Source organism: Phytophthora sojae (genome assembly GCF_000149755.1).
Source record: "Phytophthora sojae unplaced genomic scaffold PHYSOscaffold_4, whole genome shotgun sequence".
Classification (NCBI taxonomy): Eukaryota; Oomycota; class Peronosporomycetes; order Peronosporales; family Peronosporaceae; genus Phytophthora; species Phytophthora sojae.
In genome coordinates this window covers 516603-535487 of record NW_009258118.1, presented here as the reverse complement: position 1 = coordinate 535487, position 18885 = coordinate 516603, and the positions used below count along the sequence as shown (strand labels likewise).

At 58.9% G+C, this 18885-nt stretch overlaps 9 protein-coding genes across 9 annotated transcripts; 6 read left to right on the top strand and 3 right to left on the bottom strand.

Moving 5' to 3' along the window:
* The first annotated feature begins 1579 nt into the window (after positions 1-1579).
* Positions 1580-2043, top strand: PHYSODRAFT_285806 (hypothetical protein). Its single transcript, XM_009527359.1, has one exon. The coding sequence runs from the start codon at positions 1636-1638 to the stop codon at positions 1954-1956; it is 321 nt and encodes a 106-aa protein (XP_009525654.1). The 5' UTR covers positions 1580-1635; the 3' UTR covers positions 1957-2043.
* An 89-nt stretch (positions 2044-2132) lies between these two features.
* PHYSODRAFT_497929 (hypothetical protein) lies at positions 2133-3902 on the bottom strand (the record flags this gene model as incomplete). The annotated part of the gene is made up of 1 exon (XM_009527358.1): positions 2133-3902. The coding sequence occupies one exon, from the start codon at positions 3900-3902 to the stop codon at positions 2133-2135; it is 1770 nt and encodes a 589-aa protein (XP_009525653.1).
* Positions 3903-4341: 439 nt separating this feature from the next.
* PHYSODRAFT_544052 (hypothetical protein) lies at positions 4342-6336 on the bottom strand (the record flags this gene model as incomplete). The annotated part of the gene is made up of 3 exons (XM_009527357.1): positions 4342-4563; positions 6050-6057; positions 6184-6336. The coding sequence occupies 3 exons, from the start codon at positions 6334-6336 to the stop codon at positions 4401-4403; spliced, it is 324 nt and encodes a 107-aa protein (XP_009525652.1). The 3' UTR covers positions 4342-4400.
* A 656-nt stretch (positions 6337-6992) lies between these two features.
* On the top strand, positions 6993-7922 carry PHYSODRAFT_500955 (hypothetical protein; the record flags this gene model as incomplete). Its single annotated transcript, XM_009527356.1, has 1 exon — positions 6993-7922. One exon carries the CDS (start codon positions 6993-6995, stop codon positions 7920-7922), a length of 930 nt encoding a protein of 309 aa, XP_009525651.1.
* Positions 7923-8236: 314 nt separating this feature from the next.
* Positions 8237-9273, bottom strand: PHYSODRAFT_502845 (hypothetical protein; the record flags this gene model as incomplete). Its single annotated transcript, XM_009527355.1, has 2 exons — positions 8237-8563; positions 8674-9273. The coding sequence occupies 2 exons, from the start codon at positions 9271-9273 to the stop codon at positions 8237-8239; spliced, it is 927 nt and encodes a 308-aa protein (XP_009525650.1).
* A 195-nt stretch (positions 9274-9468) lies between these two features.
* PHYSODRAFT_345961 (hypothetical protein) lies at positions 9469-10886 on the top strand (the record flags this gene model as incomplete). Its single annotated transcript, XM_009527354.1, has 5 exons — positions 9469-9704; positions 9773-9897; positions 9986-10053; positions 10132-10198; positions 10278-10886. The coding sequence occupies exons 1-5, from the start codon at positions 9485-9487 to the stop codon at positions 10884-10886; spliced, it is 1089 nt and encodes a 362-aa protein (XP_009525649.1). The 5' UTR covers positions 9469-9484.
* Positions 10887-11428: 542 nt separating this feature from the next.
* On the top strand, positions 11429-15591 carry PHYSODRAFT_330654 (pleiotropic drug resistance protein ABC superfamily; the record flags this gene model as incomplete). Its single annotated transcript, XM_009527353.1, has 8 exons — positions 11429-11950; positions 12001-12321; positions 12393-12577; positions 12665-12779; positions 12842-13164; positions 13259-14463; positions 14526-14919; positions 14961-15591. The coding sequence occupies 8 exons, from the start codon at positions 11429-11431 to the stop codon at positions 15589-15591; spliced, it is 3696 nt and encodes a 1231-aa protein (XP_009525648.1).
* A 638-nt stretch (positions 15592-16229) lies between these two features.
* On the top strand, positions 16230-16454 carry PHYSODRAFT_429688 (hypothetical protein; the record flags this gene model as incomplete). The annotated part of the gene is made up of 1 exon (XM_009527352.1): positions 16230-16454. A coding segment is annotated over one exon (225 nt), but the record flags the coding sequence as incomplete, so codon positions are not given.
* A 418-nt stretch (positions 16455-16872) lies between these two features.
* Positions 16873-18870, top strand: PHYSODRAFT_500602 (hypothetical protein; the record flags this gene model as incomplete). The annotated part of the gene is made up of 3 exons (XM_009527351.1): positions 16873-17247; positions 17331-17529; positions 17597-18870. The coding sequence occupies 3 exons, from the start codon at positions 16873-16875 to the stop codon at positions 18868-18870; spliced, it is 1848 nt and encodes a 615-aa protein (XP_009525646.1).
* Between the last annotated feature and the right edge of the window lie 15 nt (positions 18871-18885).

The window sequence follows — 18885 nt, the reverse complement described above, 5'->3', positions numbered from 1 at the left end:
CCCGTTGTGCCGTCGCCCATGAAGGCCCTCTTCCTCCTCCGTCAGCCTGGCCACACGTTGGCGACGCAAGAGATACGCGGGGCCGGCCTTGCGTTTAACTTCAGAGATCGGGTGTCGGCGGGAGGAATGCCCACGCTGTAAGAACTTACGCCGGACTCGCCCCATACAAACTGTATGAACGCGAGGCGGGTCTAGAGATACGCACGGACGCGTTTCTTCGAGCACTGAAGTAACAATGGCGCTGAACTGTCCACGAACCGGTATTCAACTGCCAATGTTACTTCAGAGTGGCACCGACGGAACCGCGTATCTGTGGCGCACTTCCAGCAGCAGCGGCGTGGAGCGCTTGCCAGCCCTGCTTGGAGCCCAGCAGCTCGACGCAAGTCAGCGGCGGGTAGCCTGAAACGCTTCCATAGCTACCTGTCATTGACCTAGATATTTATTGACAGAAGTGTACCAGTCAAGATGCAGTTGGTTGGGACCTGCATGAGATAGTGACTGCGGGGTATTTGAGCCGATCGGTTCGCGCGGGTGTGGAGCGGTGGCGCGCGGTGGTGTCTGCAACGGCATCCGGAAACGGTCGGTCATCCCCGTGTGCCTCGCGTTTCCCTCCCTGTGTGCATCGATGGGGGTCCATTGGCGAAAGAAGGCAACCACAACCAACCAGACAGACGGCAGACCGCACCAAGCACTACTTCTATTAGTACTGTAGCTGCGCAGGGGTCTGGTCTGCTCAGCAACACCGCTATTTCTGGATGTGTAAGAGCGCTTTAGAAGTACAGTACCCCACGCCAACGCTATTGCTACAAAGTGTTCGTCAGTCTAATCTTAGCGGAGACGTGGCTGTCGTCTTCGACGCGCAGGGAAATGCGGTGCAGGGAAGTGCTGAAGCGGCCCGCAATGGCCAAGCCGAGGTGAAGCGCAAATCCGGTTCCGGTGATGCTTCTATGATAAGGCATGGACACGCGCTCAGCCTGTCAACCAAAAGCGAGAAGTCACAGCAACACTTCAGGTCGCCTTCCCGCACGAAAGAACTTCGGTCACTTCGTTGGCCGGGGCCGAGTTTGTGCGTGTTCAGGAGATAGAGATCACGCACAGCCGTGTTTCGGCAATTCGCATCGTTGGGAAACACAATTTACATGTAGCCCCGGCATGTCTTTGCCAACAAGGCTCGACTAGCGTTAACTCCAAAGAGGCGCGTCGATTCTTTTAACGGAGTGAAGATAGCAACGACCACCGAAGTGGCTCTACTCTTGCCTTCCAGACCCCTCCAGCGCAAGCCGAAGTACGCAGTCTGCAGTCTGCAGCGCTGTCAACGACGAGAGAGCCTTCGTCACACCGCTAGTTGAAGTACATGCGCAGGGAACCGCTATAAACCGGTATGGTATCGCTCAGGACGGTATCGCCGAGACAATTTTTGTTACTTCACAAATCACCGACACTGATCCTGGCTTAGACACGCACCGAATCGCGTATCTATAGCGAAAACCTGCAGTGAGCGTTGAACATCGTCGGAAAAGGAATCGGATCACCAAAAGCCGACTGCCCCAAAGCTCATTGCACATTTTGCACTGCATCGAGCACTTCCAGTCTCTCCAGACACCCACCACCACCACCACCACCACCCCGCCAATCATGTCCGCCAAGGCAGCGCGCTCCAGCATGGGCCTCTTCAAGCTCTGGACCACGGACAGCGGCACCTTCCCGGTCGTCATCATCTGCAGCTTCGCCGCCGTGGCCGCGGGCGCCTCGGCCAGCCGCTACCTGCTGCACAACCCGGACGTGTGCTTCGACAAGAGCAAACGCAACAGCTCCATGCACTACCAGACCGAGGACGGCGCGGGCTGGCGCGCGCGTCGCTTCCGCTTCGCCAACATCCACCGCAACGCCATCAACCAGTCGCGCCAGTTCGACCCGGCCTTCGCCAAGGAGGAGAACAAGAACGTCTCCAGATAAGCGGCCTTTCTCTCTTCGGTCTACAGCGCGTAGCTGTCGGTCTACAAGTCACACACACCACATACATTTATTCGGTTTTGATCCACAGTTCTGCTTGTTTATCCTTTCATTTGCTTCTCTTTGATGGCTACACATACATATCCCTGTTGTCGCTGGTGCCCCCGAGACATCATTGCTTACTCTTTACAGCCCCCGGTGATGACCCAGCACCGAGTGCTCTCGAAGATGCCCAGCAGGTTGGTCAAAATCGCCCACACGAGCGCGAACGATAGATACGCGATCGTGAAGGCGCCCATGCGTCGACTGCTGCCGCCTGATCTCTTGAGCGCCTGCGCCTCGGCCTTCTGGCGAGGCAGCAGCGGCAGGAAGAGCAGCGCCAGCAGCTTCATCACGTACGAGATCAGGATCGTGATGGTCACGTCGCGACGCACCTCCAGCGTGTCGTTCAGGATGTCTTCGTTGTAGACCATGAACGCCGCATTCACGTTCTTCGTCAGCGTGAGCGCGAACGGTCCGCCCAGGTTGCTCACCGTGGTCAGCAGACCGTAGATCGCTCCTTCGTTGCCCTGGCCAGCGAGCTCGACCACGACGTACGTCGAGATGATGAACCCCACGGCGTTCGGCACGGCCTCGACGATCGGGACGCCCAGCCAGAACCACTGCTTCCGCACGATGTCCCACGTCACCAGCATGGTGCACATGGCGTCGAGCGCGATCACACTCACCATCGTGACCACTTGCATCGTCCGCCAGTTCCAGTGCAGGCCGTACTTGCCTGTCAGCGTGAGCGTGACCACTGTCACAAAGCTGCCGAAGATGCTGCTCAGACTCAGGTTGAAACTCGTGGCGTGCACCCAGTACGACGTCATGGGGTCCTGCGCCACGTACGTGAACCCGCTGAACACGCCCGACAAGAAGCTGTACGCGATCACCTGGTACACCGCGCGACTCTGGATGGCACCCCACAAGTCCCCAATGTACTTCCTGAACGTCGGCTGGTCCTTCACACGCTCCTCACGCACAAACATCCACGTCATGGGGATCACCGGCAGACAAAACACCGCCAGGAGCAGCATCGTGTCCGGGAACGAGATGCCGAAGTCAAAACTGCCGCCGTAGTCCGGCGTGCTGAGTCCGAAGCCCGTGATGGCCTGCGCCACGACGTTGAACAGCGTTCGCACCGTGTAAATCGCCGTCTGGGTGCGTCCGCGCGTCTCCTCGGGCTCTCGCTGGGCGTACTCGACCACCACCGCGTCCGCTGCCACGTCGGCGAAGAGATATCCGAGCGTGGCGAACATCATGAGCACAATGTACTTGGCGCCGCTGCTGGGCGCGCTCTTGTTGAGCGACTGCGCCATCTCGATGGAGTAGTCCGCGGGCTTGACGTTCCTCAGCTCCGGGTCGGGGAAGTACGGCTCCTCCAGCGGCGACGCCGCCATGGCCAGCAGACACAGCACCGTGACGGACCAGCCCAGCACCATGTAGGGCCGGCGCCGGTACCCGAAGAGCGGCACGCAGTCGGACAGCACGCCGATGAAGACCTTGAAGCTCCAGGGGATGGAGATCAGCGCGCGCGCCGACGTGGTGGCCGTGCCCTCCATGTTGAGGTAGTACGTGAGGAAGGGCGTGATGGTGCTGGGCAGCACGCCGTAGACGAGCCCCACGGCCGCGTACTGCGAGATGAGTCCCACACTCTCGGTGGACAGCAGCCGAGGCGCCGAGCCCTGCCGCAACGTGCCATTCGCCTTGTCGCTCGTGGCGTCGGGCGCCAACTTCTTGGGCTTCTTGAGCTGGGTCTGCACGCTGGAGGGCGGCGAGTGATCGTCGCCCTGCGCGCCCTGCCGCAGCGACGAGTGCTCGTCCATGTGCTCCATCTCCTCCTCGTCCTCCGTCACGGTCGTCGTCGACGTGCGCTCCTCCTCCTCCTCCTCCTTGAGCTGCGGCATGGTCCACCTCAATACTCTTTACGTGGCTGCTCGCTCAGAGCACATGAGATGTAGCCATTCTTAGGACAGGGTGGTGTGTCCCACATAGAACTACTGGATAGTTGAAGTTGGTCTACGGTGCGGAAGAGCTACCGAGTCGAGTTGGTGGTGGTTGCCTTGGTGTTGCCGTGTAGCTTGGTTGTTAGTGCGGATCGACAGAAACAGCGATATAACTGGAAAATGTTTAAGCCAGAAGCTTGGGACTGGGGAGCAAGCACAGCAGAAGTCATACATCTAAATAAGCGTATCCTAGGAAAATGTGGGGCCAGCGATCGCTGCTGCTTTGTATGGTATTGTTCAGGAATTGGCCGCGTGTCTACCCGCTCTTGGGTAGGACTGTCGGCCGCTATTGCATGAAGCATAACGTGAGAAGGCGAGCGAGGTCATGGATAAATGGTGAACGACTACATAATACGTATATTGGCAGGGTGGGTGTCGCCTTCCAGGCTCACCCGCATCCTAGTCTCTGTGGACGCTCTTGTTCTCCTCCTTCTCGAAGGCGGGGTCGAACTGGCGCGACTGGTTGATCGCGTTCTTCTTGATGTTGGCGAAGCGGAAGCGCCGAGCCCGCCAGTCCGAGCCCTGGTCCTCGTTGTAATGCATAAAGTTGTTGCGCTTGGACCTACGTCCGGGTTGTTCATGAGGTAGCGAGCGCCGATGCCGATGGCGGCCGTCATGGCGATGCCGACGAGGAACACGACGGGGAAGGTGCTGCTGTCGGTGGACCAGAGGCTGAGCAAGCCCTTAGCAGCGCGCGTTCCCTTGGCGACGACCATTGCGAGTCGATGGAGTGAAGTCCTGCTGCTGTAGGCGTGGAGTGAAGTTGATGCGAGTGCTCAGAAGCTGGCAAATTGCCGAGTGAGCTCGGACGACTCCAGCATCCTCTCACCCTTTAGAAAGCGCGAGAACCGTGATTGATGACCCGGCAGATTATGCGTCATTGGTGACTGACAAATTGGCAAAAGGTTGTGGCTGTGACAGGTCGGCCACAGTGACTTCGCAGGTCAAACTGAACATTGCGCGGTTCGAGACCTCGAGGATAATTCAACTGCAGCGGGCGAGCTATGATCACACGGCGGCGGTCGACCCTAACTCGTTTTCAACCTTGAATTTAGTTCGACATGCCCAGCAGCAAGACGCCTTCTACGGCAAGCCTAATGGTTTTTGAAGTAAAACAACAACGACATGTATTTGATGGTTCTCATTTCAAGACGACTCAATGCTGGATCTACACCGGCTTCATTTCCTGGCGGCCTCGTGCGCAAAGGTCTGGTTAATCACGTTGTCCTGGAGATTTGGCGAGGCAGCGCTTGGCCTGCCACTCGGTGCCTTGCTCCTCGCTGTAGCGCAGCGAGTTGCGTTTGTCCTTGCTCACGCACACGTCTGAATTCTTCATAAGGTGTCGGAAGTCATTGCCGATGGCGGCGGTCATGGCCACGCCGCAGAGCAGAATGACGGGGAAGGTGCCGCGGTCGGTGACCCAGAGATCGAGAACTCACTTGGCAGCACGGGCTCCATTGACGGCCATTATGAGCTGAGGCTTGGTTGTGAGGCGGAGTGGGACGAGTTTCGCCTGAAGCTGGCAACTTGCACAATGAGCTTCGGGCGAGAACCGTTTGACACTGCATTCAAATCCTGACGCGTAAGTTTAGTATTGAAGGCGAAGACGCATTGCTTGTTGCAGACGACTGACACGAGCCTGACCGCCGGCACAAGCGCCTGACCGTGCGCTGTCACGTACTGGGGCCGTCAACGACAAGCTCAGGAATTGCAACTCGGGAGCACAAACTTGCAGTTTACGCTTGGTAGCCTTGCTTTACGCTTGGTTAAGTACGCACAAGCACAACGCATAAGTGCTGAGTCATTTCGGTGCCCACCGGAAAAGAACCCTCCTGCGCCAACGTGCACGACAGCTTGACAGTCCCAAGTCTCCATGTTCATGTAGTTGCTCAGCGGCCGATTGCTACAGCAAGACCGAGATCGATGTGATTCGCAGCAAAAGTAAGTACGCACAGTAAGTAACTTACTGCAGGCACGCGTTGCTATCGAGACAAACCCACTGACGTGTATTAATTGCCTGCACGCGTCCAGTTGATCCTTAAACTTACTTGTCACCCTCGTTCTCGAAAGTCTGGTTGATCACGTTCTTCTGGAGGTTGGCGAGGTTGCGGCGCTTGGACTGCCACTCGGCGCCCTGCTCCTCGTTGTAGTGCAGAAAGTTGTCGCGCTTGGCCTTGGTCACGCACACGTCCGGGTTGCTCATGAGATGCCGGACGCAGTTGCCGAGCGCAGCGGTCATGGCGAAGCCCACTAGCATCACGACGGGAAAGGTGCCGCGGTCGGTGGCCCAGAGGTTGATCAGCCCCTTGGCAGCGCGGGTTCCCTTGGCGACCATAGTGAGGTGGAGTTGTGCTGTGAATTGAGAGTCAGGCGAGACTGGCTGGCTGGCAAATTGGAGAATGAACTCAATGTCGGCGGGCCAGGAGCTGCTTAACCGCGGCGGGCCTCACCCTTCAACGCCCCATTTGAGCGCTTCAAAGGTAATCTCCCGGTTTACGCTGGGCTCACTTTTGCACACGTACATTTCCACCGATCCAAGTCCAGCTTTGTACAGCACCATCGGCAGTGGGTAAGACAGCGGGGTGGCTGCGACAGCCTGGGCGTTGGATGCAATTTCAAGCGTTCAATCCATCGGATCAGCGGTCGATTCCGACCGAGACACTCTTATTCCTATAATAGAGGTCGAGCACCAGCTCCGCAGCATCGCTTCCTCTGGTGCCACCGTCACCTTTCGCCTCCATAGTTGGCCAGATCCCGCCGTCTATCGGCACATTGCGAGCGTCCTGCAGTAAATAGGCAGTCATGGCAAAGGCACACAAAGGGAAGGTTCCCTCCGCTAAGTCCGATGTGTATCATTCGATACTTTTTGCATAGGGTACCTTCATCTGACAGACCTGAACAGGCGGAGCGCAGAACGCCATACGTGCGCGTGTATCGCCACCTCTGCCAGCTCCCAGTTCCGACTACCAGCCCCCTCCAGCTCCTACAGCCATGGTGGCCACGTTCCCGCAGAAGGCCAAGGCGGGTCTGTGCGCGCTGGTAGCGTGCTGCTTCCAGCCGGCGCACACGCCCGAGCCCACGGACGAGGCGCGGTACATGCTGCAGGAGAAGCCCAAGCGCCGATCGCCCGCGGACGCCGAGAGCCCGGCCGACGCCATCCTCCCCAACTACCAGGAGCCGCCGCGGTGGGTCAAGGACGACTTCATCGAGGCGTGCGTGCTGTGCGGCGTCGAGTTCGACCTGCTCAAGCGCAAGCACCACTGCCGCGGCTGCGGGCTCGTGTTCTGCGGCCGCTGCACGGCGCACTTCGACCGCGTGGTCAAGTTCGGCTTCGTGGAGCCCGTGCGGCTCTGCAACAACTGCGCGGGCACGGCGCAGACCGAGAACGTCTTCTACGAGAAGTTCCTGCCGCTGCTCGAGGGCGGCGACCTCTTCAGCAAGTACGGGCTGCTGCGCAAGCGGCACGTGCACCTCAAGTTCGTGCGCGCCAAGAACATCCTGCAGTACCAGAAGTTCGACCCCGAGTCGAGGAGCTACGAGGGCGACATCAAGGCCATCTCGCTCGACGACATCACGGACGTGCGCGAGGTGGACGCGGGTCAGGACAACGCCGACGTGGGCATCGTCATCGCCGTGGGCCCGCAGGAGCACAGGTTCGACGCCACTACGGCGCTCAAGAGGCAGCAGTGGGTAGAGGCCATCGCAGGCGCGCGCCAGGTGCGCGGAGCCATGCTGGCCGCAGAGCGCGAGAAGCGCGCGAAGCAGGTCGAGAAGGAGAACGAAGAGATCCGCAAGATGTCGGAGAACCTGCAGAAGATGGAGGAGCGCCGCGCCACGTTCCAGGAAGACCGCATGCGCCGCCGCGCCGAGAAGCGCGAGCAGCTCCGGGCCAAGTACCACCTCGCAACGGCAGCGTCGTAATCTATGAGCGGGATCGGATCGAGCGCCCAGTGACGTACACAAGCAAGCAAAGGAAGCAGCGCTCGATCGGTTTACCTACTTTATTCGTGTTTCATCAGAGGAGAACCTTGATCTGTATATAATCCACCTACTCACTCTACTTGAAGCTTTTCATCTCATTTCATCGCAGAAGAGCTGGTAAACGAACGTTCAACATGTGCTCGACACCGATTCAATGGGAAGGCAGGTGTTTCTTTAGTTTTTCTGGATGTAGTATCAATATAAGTAGCGAGACGCTGTCGGAGCGGCATCATTCAAGTTGTGTGTTGTCGACACTACTTCTTGCTCTTGGCGTTGGAATCGCGGATGGTGGCCTCCAGGTCGTCCCACTTCTCCTTGGACACGGAGCCAAACATGTTGAACTCGCCGGCGTTCGAGACCGTCTCACCGCCGTCGAAGCGGATGATCTCGCCGTTGAGCCAGCTGGCGTAGTCGCTCGTCATGTAGGACGCCAGGTTGGCCAGCTCGTCCACCTCGCCGAAGCGCTTGAGCGGGTTGTTCTGCAGCATGACCTCCTCGAAGGCGCCCGAGGGGTCCAGGCGGTCGAACGCGCCCTTGGTCTTGATCGGACCCGGCGCGATGCCCACGAAGCGGATGCCGTACTTGCCCCACTCCACCGCCAGCGACTTGATCATGGCCTGCAGCAACCGCAACAACAATAGTTTAGCTCGAATACTAAAGCCCCCAACTGCAGTCACGGGCAGCAACGTACGCTGACGCCAGCCTTGGCCGCAGCGGAGGGCACGACGTAGCCCGAGCCCGTCTCGGCGTACGTGGTGGTGATGTTGAGGAAGACGCCGCCCTTTTCGTGCTGGATCATGCGCTTGCCCGCGTCCAGCGTCACGTTGGCCGTGCCCTTGAGCACGATGTCCACGATGGTACCGAAGCCCTTGGCGTTGAGCCGCTCGAAGGGCGAGATGAAGTTGCCCGCCGCGTTGTTGACCACGACCGTGGGCACGCCCGCGAGCTCGTCCAGCTCGTCCAGCGCCTGCTTGACCTGCTCGGCGTCGCGCACGTCGCCCGTGAGCGGGATCACGCTGTTGCCCGTGAGCGCCTGGATCTCCTTGGCCGCCACCTCCACGACGCCGCGCTTGCGGCTCATGATGGCCACGGTGGCGCCCAGGTCCGACAGCTTGGTGGCGATGCCCTTGCCCAGCCCCGTGCCGCCGCCCGTGACCAGCGCCACCTTGCCGTCGAACGTGCCGCGCGGCAGCATGGTGCTCAGCACGGGCGCCGTGCGCGGCTTGGCCGTGCTCTTGGCGCGCGCGAGCGGCGTCCGCAGCAGCGAGGGGGAGCAGCGCTTGGGTAGCATCGCGACGAAGGATCGGGGAGTGATGTCACGCGCCGTAGTTGAAGCAGGTTCACGTCAACGTCACTTCAAAGATCCGTCGTGAAAACCGGTAAATCGGTATTCTACCGGTGTTAGATGGTTATTCAATTGGTAGAAATTGGACTCATTTTGTCCAATCGAGCGTCTCAATGAGCGGCGACCGCAAAGCAAAGCGCACTTGACGCCGCCGACGATGAGCGGACAGCAACGAGCGCTCGGGGCGCTGCGTCGCGGGGCGCAGGGGCTGCGCCGCACGCCGCTATCTGGAGCCCAGCACCCGCTGCGTCTGGGCAGCGTGCAGGCCGCTTTCCCGGCGCTGGGAGTGCCGCTGTCGCTCGACAACCGCCACTTCTCCACCTCTGATGCGGCGCCGCCGACGCTGGAGCTGACGATGGCCGACGGACAGCTCACAGGTGCGTCTCCAATGCGTTTACTCACTAAGTGACAGCAGATACTGATGCTGGAGCGTATACATTTGCAGACGTGGCAGCTGCGGTCACTGGCAGCGGCACGGGCGGCGAGCCGTGGGCCATCGTGCAGGGCGTGCAGTCGGTGCTGGAGGCGGTGCACACCACCACGGGGCTGCCCTGGTGGGCGACGCTCATGGTAGGACGGAGGTTTATTGGCCGACTGATGAGAGGTGGAAGAAGGCTAATGCTGTGGTGCTGTGCTGTGCTGTGTGCGTTGTCTGCAGCTCTCGGGTGTGACGGTGCGCGCCGCCATCTTCCCGTTCTACGTGTTCCAGATCCAGGCCATGCAGAGGTGCAAACAGCTTTTAGACTGGCAATTATAGAGGTGTACAGTGCACTCAAGTGAAGTGATTTTGTTTGGTGATCATAGGCTGGTTCAGGCAAAGCCGGACTTTAGCAAGCTGTACTCGGCCTACAAGTACGCGCGTACGTTCACGGTAGGTGGAATTTTGGCGAATTTATTGTTGCTGTAGCTGTGGTGCATTGATCTGACTTGACGATGATGTTGTGGTGCAGCCTGGTTCGGACCACAAGGGACATCTTGACGCCATCTTACTCGGAAGGAAAGGCGTCAAGGCTGTGACGAAGAAGTACAACACGCGGCCCGTGCAGACGGTCATGGGCTCTGTTGCTTACATCCCCATCTTCGTCCTCATGGCGTACAGCGCGCGCGACATGGTGCGCTCCGGCAACTTTGCGGGCTTCGATTCGGGCGGACTGCTCTTCTGGAAAAACCTGATGGAGACGGATAGCACGTATATCCTACCTATCATCGCAGCGGCATCGACGTACGGCAACCTGGAACTCTCCATCCGCAAGAAGAGTTCTTTCTGGACGCAGGTTCTCCAGTTCGGGCAATACGGCACTATCTTTGCCATCCCGCTCATGGCGAATCTGCCGCAGGGTGTGTTCTTCTACTGGCTGGGGGCGTCGTGGTCGTCGATGGCTCAGACCATCGCGATGGACAACAACAACTTCCGCCGGCGCATCGGGCTTAAGCCCCGAATCGCGCACACGGAGTCGCCTGCTGCCGCTGCAGCGGAAATGCTAGGGAAGGCAGCACCAGACACCACCGGAGGGGCAACCGTTGTAGACACGGCAGCCACCGAGTCCAAACAGCAGTAGAGTGGAAGATGAGGTACCGGTGAAAAAGTAGAAGTTCTCGTCTCGTGTTTATCATGGTGTTATTCGTTACGCGTGTAGCACACGTGGGCAGGTACCAGCAGCCTAATGTCGGACGGTATGAGGTATCAACAACAAACTCTACAACCAAGCAAGCCAAATGGCCCTGTACAGGTACATAACTTACATGCTGCGTGTGTGTTGGAGGATAAGGTCGTTGAGCTCACTTTTCAATCTGGCAACGCTGCAAATGCTGTGTATAGAGATTGCGCGACTATTATGGCAGCGGTGCGGTGCGAGAATCAGCGCTGAAGATTTGCACAGTATCTGCAACGGACTTCAGTTTCCTTGCCCCCCCCGTCGATCCTTTGCCGGGTCGTCATCGCGCAGTGTTACGCCTCACGCAGCAAACCGCAATCGGTTGGTTTGACACTTTGCGGTACTCATCGGTCGTTGCCCTAGGCGTTCACTTTTCAATCCGCAAGCACCACCAGCACCAACTTATCAACAAACGGCCAGTGAGGGATACACACGCGATGGCAACGATGGCGCCCGAAGTTGTGTACTCCTCCGGGAAGGACATGCTGGCGCTTGGGCCCACCAAGTTCCACCAAGACATCGCCGGCAAAGTTGAGACCGCGCTCGGCGACTCCTTCCCGCGAATGGGCACTCGGTTCAAGCACGTGTCGCTGTCGGCCGATCTCGTTAGCCTCCAGCCCACGGACTCTCACATTGCCAACGCGCAACGCGAACTCCCAACGCTCACCAACCAAGTCATGAAATCCGTCGCGGCCATCTCCGCCAAGAAGCACACGGTGCGCAAGCACATTCTGCGCGACGTCACGGGATCATTTCGCCCCGGGACTATCACGCTCGTGCTCGGGCAATCCGGGTCGGGCAAGTCGGCGCTCATGAAGCTGCTTAGTGGGCGCTTCCCCTTGGACAAAGAGATCAATCTTGAGGGCGAGATCGAGTACGACGGGGTCCCTCGCGAGGTTCTCTTGAAGAGGTTGCCCCAGTTTGTCGGCTACGTGACCCAAACCGACACGCATCTGCCCACTTTGACCGTGCGCGAGACGTTCGAGTTCGCGCACGAATGCTGCGGGGCCGAGCTCAGCGAGACCTGGAGCGGCAACTCATTCATGGATCACCGGAAGAGAACGGACTGGCGGTTAAGGCGGCACGCAGCGTCATTCATCACTTCCCCGACATCGTCCTGCGGTCTCTCGGTCTTGAATCGTGCCAGAACACCATCGTAGGCAACGCCATGTATCGCGGCATCTCGGGCGGAGAGAAGCGACGAACGACAACGGGCGAGATGGAGTTCGGTGTCAAGTACGTGTCGCTCATGGACGAAATCAGCACGGGGCTCGATAGCGCCGCCACCTTCGACATTGTTGCGGCTCAACGAAGTATCGGCAAGACACTGAACCGAACTGTGGTCATTTCACTGCTTCAGCCTTCGCCCGAGATATTCGCACTTTTGACGACGTTCTCCTGATGAATGAGGGACGAATCTTGTATCACGGACCCACAGCATCGGCGAAGGATTACTTCGCGTCGCTGGGGTTAGTCTGTCCGTCTGGGAAAGACATCGCCGACTTCCTCTGTGAACTCGCTACTCCCGACCAAAGCGTGTACGAGTCCGTGCAGTCGATTCCAGGTCGTATCGCACCTCCACGCACTGCTCACGAGTACGCGGACCGCTGGATGAAGCCACCACTCTTCCAGCAACGAGAAGCCGAAGCGGACGCACAAGATTGACAAGTGAACGACCACAGCAACGTCACGAGGAGGTGCATGGCCGACGTACCGGAGTTCCAGCAGAGTCTCCTGGCCAGTTTGCGGACGCTTCTGAAGCGTGAAGCCATTCTGAGCAAGCGCAACGACGCGTTCGTAAAAGGCCGACTCACTCTCGTTCTCATCGTCGGCCTCATTTTCGGAAGTCTCTTCTTCAGATGGATCTGGCGGACGCTCAAGTCTCGATGGGCGTCATCTTCGCGGCGTCCCTCTTTCTTGGTCTCGGTCAAGACGCAAACCTCGTCGTATTCTACGACGCGCGTAGTGTCTTCTACAAGCAGCGAACCGCCAACTTCTACCGCACCGCTGCATATGTACTCGCGTGCTCGCTGATCCAGATTCCGCTGGCCCTAGCGGTGAGTCTCATCTTCGGGTCGCTGGTGTATTGGCTTGGAGGTTTGGTGCACGAGGTGGGGGCGTTCCTCCTCTTCGAGTTCTTCCTCACTCTCACCATCTTAGTGTTCGCAGCCATGTACTTCCTGTTGGCGGCAGTGTCACCGAATCTCAACATTGCCAAACCCGGACAGGTTGACGTGGCTCTATTGGCTCGACCCCGTGGCGTGGCCTGTGCGCAGCATTGCAGTGAGTCAGTATCGCAGCAGCAAGCTCGACGTCCGCGTCTACAAGGGCGTGGACTACTGCTCGACCTACGGCCACACCATGGGCGAGTACTCGCTCGGTCTGTTCGATGTGCCCTCCGACAAGACGTGGGTGGTCTACGGCGTCGTCTACTTGGTCGCGACGTACGCCGCGATCATGACGATCTCGTACTTCGTTCTGGAGTATCACCGCTACGAGCGGCCCGAAAATGTGGCACTGCCTCACGACGAGTCTGTGGACGAGGTGCCAGCGGAAGCAGCGTACAATTTGCTAGCTTCACCGCACGCGAGTAAACCCGAGAACGAGCTTGGTATTGGCGATGATGACGTCGTTGTCAATATGAAGACTTCGACGCACCAAATCAAGATTCCGCCCGTGGTCGTCGCGTTCAAAGACTTGTGGCACACCGTCTCGGTGCCTGGCGGTCGAGGCCAGCCTGCGAAGAACGTCGACTTGCTCAAGGGGATCACCGGATACGCCTTGCCAGGGACGATGACAGCGCTCATGGGATCCACTGGAGCTGGCAAAACCACGCTCATGGACGTGATCGCGGGTCGGAAGACGGCAGGCATCATCAAGGGCGATATCCTGCTCAACGGGTTCCCGGCCACCGACTTGAGCATCCGCCGCTGCACCGGGTACTGCGAGCAGACCGACGTCCACTCCACCGCTTCGACGTTCCGCGAGGCGCTAACGTTCTCGGCGTTTCTCCGCCAGGACGCTACAGTCCCCGACAGCGTCAAGTACGACACGGTGGACGAGTGTCTGGAGCTGCTCGGGCTTGACGACGTCGCCGACCACATCATCCGTGCCAGCTCCATGGAGAAGATGAAGCGCCTCGCGATCGGCGTCGAGATGGCTGCGCAGCCGAGCGTGCTGTTCCTGGACGAGCCGACCAGCGGCCTGGACGCGCGCTCCGCCAAGTTGATCATGGGCGGCGTGCGTCGAGTGGCCGACTCGGGACGAACCGTGCTGTGCACGATCCACCAGCCGTCGTCGGACGTCTTCTCTCTCTTCGACAGCTTGCTGCTGCTCAAACGAGGGGGTGAGACGGTGTACTTTGGTGAATTAGGGCGTGGGGGCAGCTCGATAGTCCGGTACTTTGAGGCCATCCCGAGTGTCCCTCGCATCGAGAAAGGCTACAACCCGGCCACGTGGATGCTGGAAGTGATCGGAGCCGGTGTCGACAGCCACCGCAAGGCCGACCCAAGCGTAGCCACTACGCCAAACGGACCCCAGCAGGCGGGGATAGCGTCACCACCGACTTTGTGTCAGTCTTCAACGCGAGCTCCAACAAGGCGCTTCTGGACGCCAAACTCGCGGAGTCGGGGCTCTTCCAGCCGTCGACGGAGCTGCAGCCCCTGAACTACGCGGGCAAGCGCGCGGCCGGCAACGCCACGCAACTGCGCTTCCTGCTGCGGCGCTTCTTCACCACGTACTGGCGCACGCCGTCGTACAACCTGACGCGCCTCGGCATCTCGCTGCTGCTGGGCTTCATCTTTGGCTTCGTCTACCTGGGCGCCGAGTACGACACGTACCAGGGCATCAACAGCGGCCTCGGCATGGTCTACCTGTCCACCATGTTCGTCGCGCTGGTGTCCTTCATGAGCGGACTTCCGCTGGTGTACGAGGAGCGGTCGGTCTTTACCGCGAGCGCGCGGCGCAGGCCTACAACAGCGTGTGGTTCTTCCTGAGCTTCAGCCTCGTGGAGATCCCGTACGTGTTGGCTGGCGCGCTGCTCTTCACGGTCGTGTACTACCCCATGGTGGGGCTCGGAGGCCTGGCCGAGGCCGCACTCTACTGGGTCAACCTCGCGCTGCTGATCCTGTTCGAGGCGTACCTGGCGCAGCTGGCCATGTTCTCGTCCCCGACCATGGAGCTCGCGACCATCCTCGGCGTCATGATCAACGCGTTCGGGCTCATGCTCACGGGCTTCAACCCTCCGGCGCTGCAGATCCCGGCGGGCTACAAGTGGATCTACGACGTCTGTCCGCACCGCTACAGCTTCTCCGTGCTGGTGGCCATCGTCTTCGGCGACTGCTCGGACGCGCAACTCGGCGAGATCGCGCTGGCCAGCGCTGATAACACCAGCGCGCTGGACCTCTCGAGCTACCCGTTGGGCTGTCGAGTCGTGCAGAACGCGCCTGCGAGCGTGGGCGAGATCCCAGTCAAGCTATACGTGGACGAGGTCTTCGGAGTCAAGCACGAGCGCATTGGAGAGTACATTGGCGTCTTCGTGGCCATCCTGCTCGTCTTTCGAGCGCTCACAGCGTTGGCCATGCGCTTCGTCAACCACCAGCAGCGCTAGAGACACATAGGTGCATCTACAAGTTGAAGTTGATATCATGTTCCACCAATCAAAGCTCCGTTATGTGAACAAAAACGAATTTACGTTCCACACACACTAGTTCATAGATGTCTACCACCGGTGCTCAAGACCAGCTTGATGATGCTGGATGCTCATAAACTACCAGACGAGTGTAGCTATTAACTGACCATTGATAACTACAGTAGCTGTATAGCGATTGCCCACAATGTTCTTAGCGACGAGTAACTTGTAGATTCAGGGCAGATAACACAAATATCCCTACCAGGAGCAGTGCACGACCAGCAAAGTATACGTTACTCTGACGAAGCCACTACTGGTCTCTTAGGAGCGACCAGAGCCTCTCTGGACTTCAGGTACGTGCGAGTGAGTACTCGCTTCCAACTGGTCGTCGTTGTGTTCCAGCCGCGTTTCGTCATTTTCCATTCTACTCGGTAGAAGAACAACCCCCCTTCATGGCTTCAAGCCCGATACGAACGTCTCGCCTGCGCTACCAATACAGCGGAGGTATTTCCTATTGCGCTGTATCAAAAGGACGGAGGACACCCGAAACATCACAAGACGGACGATTCTCGTGGGACGAGGACCTCGACCATACTTGCAATTCCCTCGTGAGGCCCCGGGTGCGTCTGCTATACAAGGACGAAGACCAGCGCTCTCGCTACTGCGCGAAAGCTCAGCAGTTGCTAGACTCCGTGCTGCAGGGCGCCGACACCAACTCCAGCAACAGTCAAATAGCGCGCAAGGCTCTCCGCTACCGCAAGCTCACAAGCCGCCTGGACGACATCGATCCGACCGATCCTACGTTCGACGTCTCCGCATTCTTCGGTGTCGAGTGGTGCAAGCTGCCTCGTAGTGAAGAGTAGACCAGCATATCCAATGAATGAGCTGTACTTCATCCTCTTAACTGTTGGGCACTTCAACTAACGTCCACGACAGGCGCAGATGCACGTCCAGACCGCCACTGGCCAGGATAATGCCTCGTAGTCGCCAGCCAATACTCGTTCGCTCTCCATAGATCGTCCAGGGCGATTCGCCCTGCAGCGATGTTTACCGCACCGGCAGCGGCCAAATGCCCATCGGCATCAACACCAAAACATGCACAATTGACCTCGTCACACGTCGCAGGAAATGGATTTTCATCTATTTAGCCAATCGCGGTTCACGCTGAGAAAATGGCTGCACCCGCGCCATAATCAAACCAGGAGCTACGCGGAAGCCCAAGTGCGTCATTCCTCAATTCTCCTCGGAGCCCACAGCACGATGCGCTCGCCTCGCCGCGACACCCACGAAGACGCCGCGCAGCTGCAGCGCGCCACGCACCTGGTGGTGCTGCAGCACGGGCTGTTGGGCAGCAAGCACGACTTCGCGCGCTTCGTGGAGATCTTCCGCGCGCAGTTCCAGGCGGACGAGCTGTACCTGCACGCGGGCGAGAGCAACGGTGCGAGCTTCTTCCAGACGTACGACGGCGTGGACCAGGGCGGCGAGCGGCTGGCCGACGAGATCCAGCAGCTGGCCGCGAAGATGCCTAAGCTGCAGAAGCTCTCGATGATCGGCCACTCGCTCGGCGGACTCTACAACCGCTACTGCATCGGGCTGCTGCTGGTCCGCGGGTTCTTCGACAAAGTAGAGCCGATGGTAGGGTGCAGACGACGTATAGATAGCTGTAGGAGTGTAGGTTGACTTACCGGTTTGTTTGTGGTTTATTGGACGCGGTGCAGAACTTCGTGACGCTGGCGACGCCGCACCTCGGAATCCGGCGACCTCGGCGCGGCGCGACCAACGTCGTGTTCAATGCGCTGATGCCCAAGATCTTCAGCAGGACGGGGGCCCAGTTGACTCTGAATGACGAGGCAACGGAAGAAACACAGGAGCTGAGCAATGCGTCCAGGGCGTTTATGGACAAGGACTTCCATCCAGGTACGGCAACCTAAGGGAGCTGTTATTTGCTTGGGGATATCGAGCTGACTGTGACGGTGTTGTGCAGCTTGGTCGGATGTGAAGGGGCCGCTGCTTGTCAGCCTCCCAGGTGGTGCGAAGACACACCATGATCAAGAAGCATTCGAGCTGTACGACTGCGCTCTCAGTGATCGGAAGCTGCAAGTGTTCGCGAACAAAGAGGACGGCGTTGCGAGCAAGTTGAAGTTCGAGGTTGATCTCTCGTGCGCAGACGTAAAGGTACTGCTCCCCAATGGGAAGAAGATTGACGACGACGCCAGCTACTACTCCAGCTTCATCGGATGGGGGCAAAACGGTGAAGACGAGAAGACCGACGACTTCGGCAACTTCGACATCCAGATCCGTTGGACTGCCGAGTCTTCCGGCGCAACGCCAATTGAGACGAACCTTTGCGTGCTTCGCATCCCAGAGGAAGACGTTCAGCGTGACTGGAGATGGCTCGTGGCGCTTAGTAACACGAGCTTTGGTGTGCGCTGCGTGACGTCTGGTGAGAGTGTCAAGAAGAGCAAGCACGGTGAATCCACTGCGCCCCCTCTGCTCAGCTGCTTGACGCGGGGTCAGTTCATGCAGGCGCTACAAATGTTCAAGGCGCGCACGCTGTACTCGAGCATCTTCTTCGACATGCAGGTGCCGTACACGTGCGCCGCTGTACGCGCGTTCAATCCGTACCGCTTGAGCGGGAGGGAGTTCCTGATGTCGCCGATATACACCCACATCGCGTTCGACTCGCTGAAGAGCGCACGCAAGCTGCGCGACACGATTCCGCTCAAGGTCAAGCGTCTCGCCCTCAAGTACATGACGCCGAATCACGCGGCTGCTTCTTCTCCCTCAAATGACGAGGAGCAGTCGAGCAGTGGCCAAGATGTCGAAGGCAGCGGCATCAGTAACACCAGCAGCACTCCAAGCAGCAGTAGAAGCAATCGGCGCCACGCGTCCGACCCTGGCAGGAAGACTTCGCACTCCAGCGACAGTGGCAGACGCAAACACCATTTCCATCGTCATCGTGGGAAAACTGTCGGCAGTGCGCCGTCAAAGCATTCAGCCGACACACGACCAGAGCCGTTCGAGGCAGGCGACGTGATATTGGACCAACTGCCGTACGCCTTCACTGCCGACGTCGAGCAAGACGAGCTGCGTGGCATGCTGCTCTCAGTGCAGAGCGTGGGGTGGCGCCGCATTGATGTCCTGTTTGGAGGCATCTTCTCGCATGAGCACATTATTGCCAAGCGAGCAAACCCAGACAAGCCCTTGGACTCGGGTATCGACGTCGTCCACCACGTAATGGACACCTTCCTGCTCTAAGATAAAAGGATTAAT

Coding starts and splice junctions, on each gene's coding strand:
- PHYSODRAFT_285806 (XM_009527359.1), top strand. CDS start 1,636: ATGTCCGCCAAGGCAGCGCGCTCCAGCATGGGCCTCTTCAAGCTCTGG.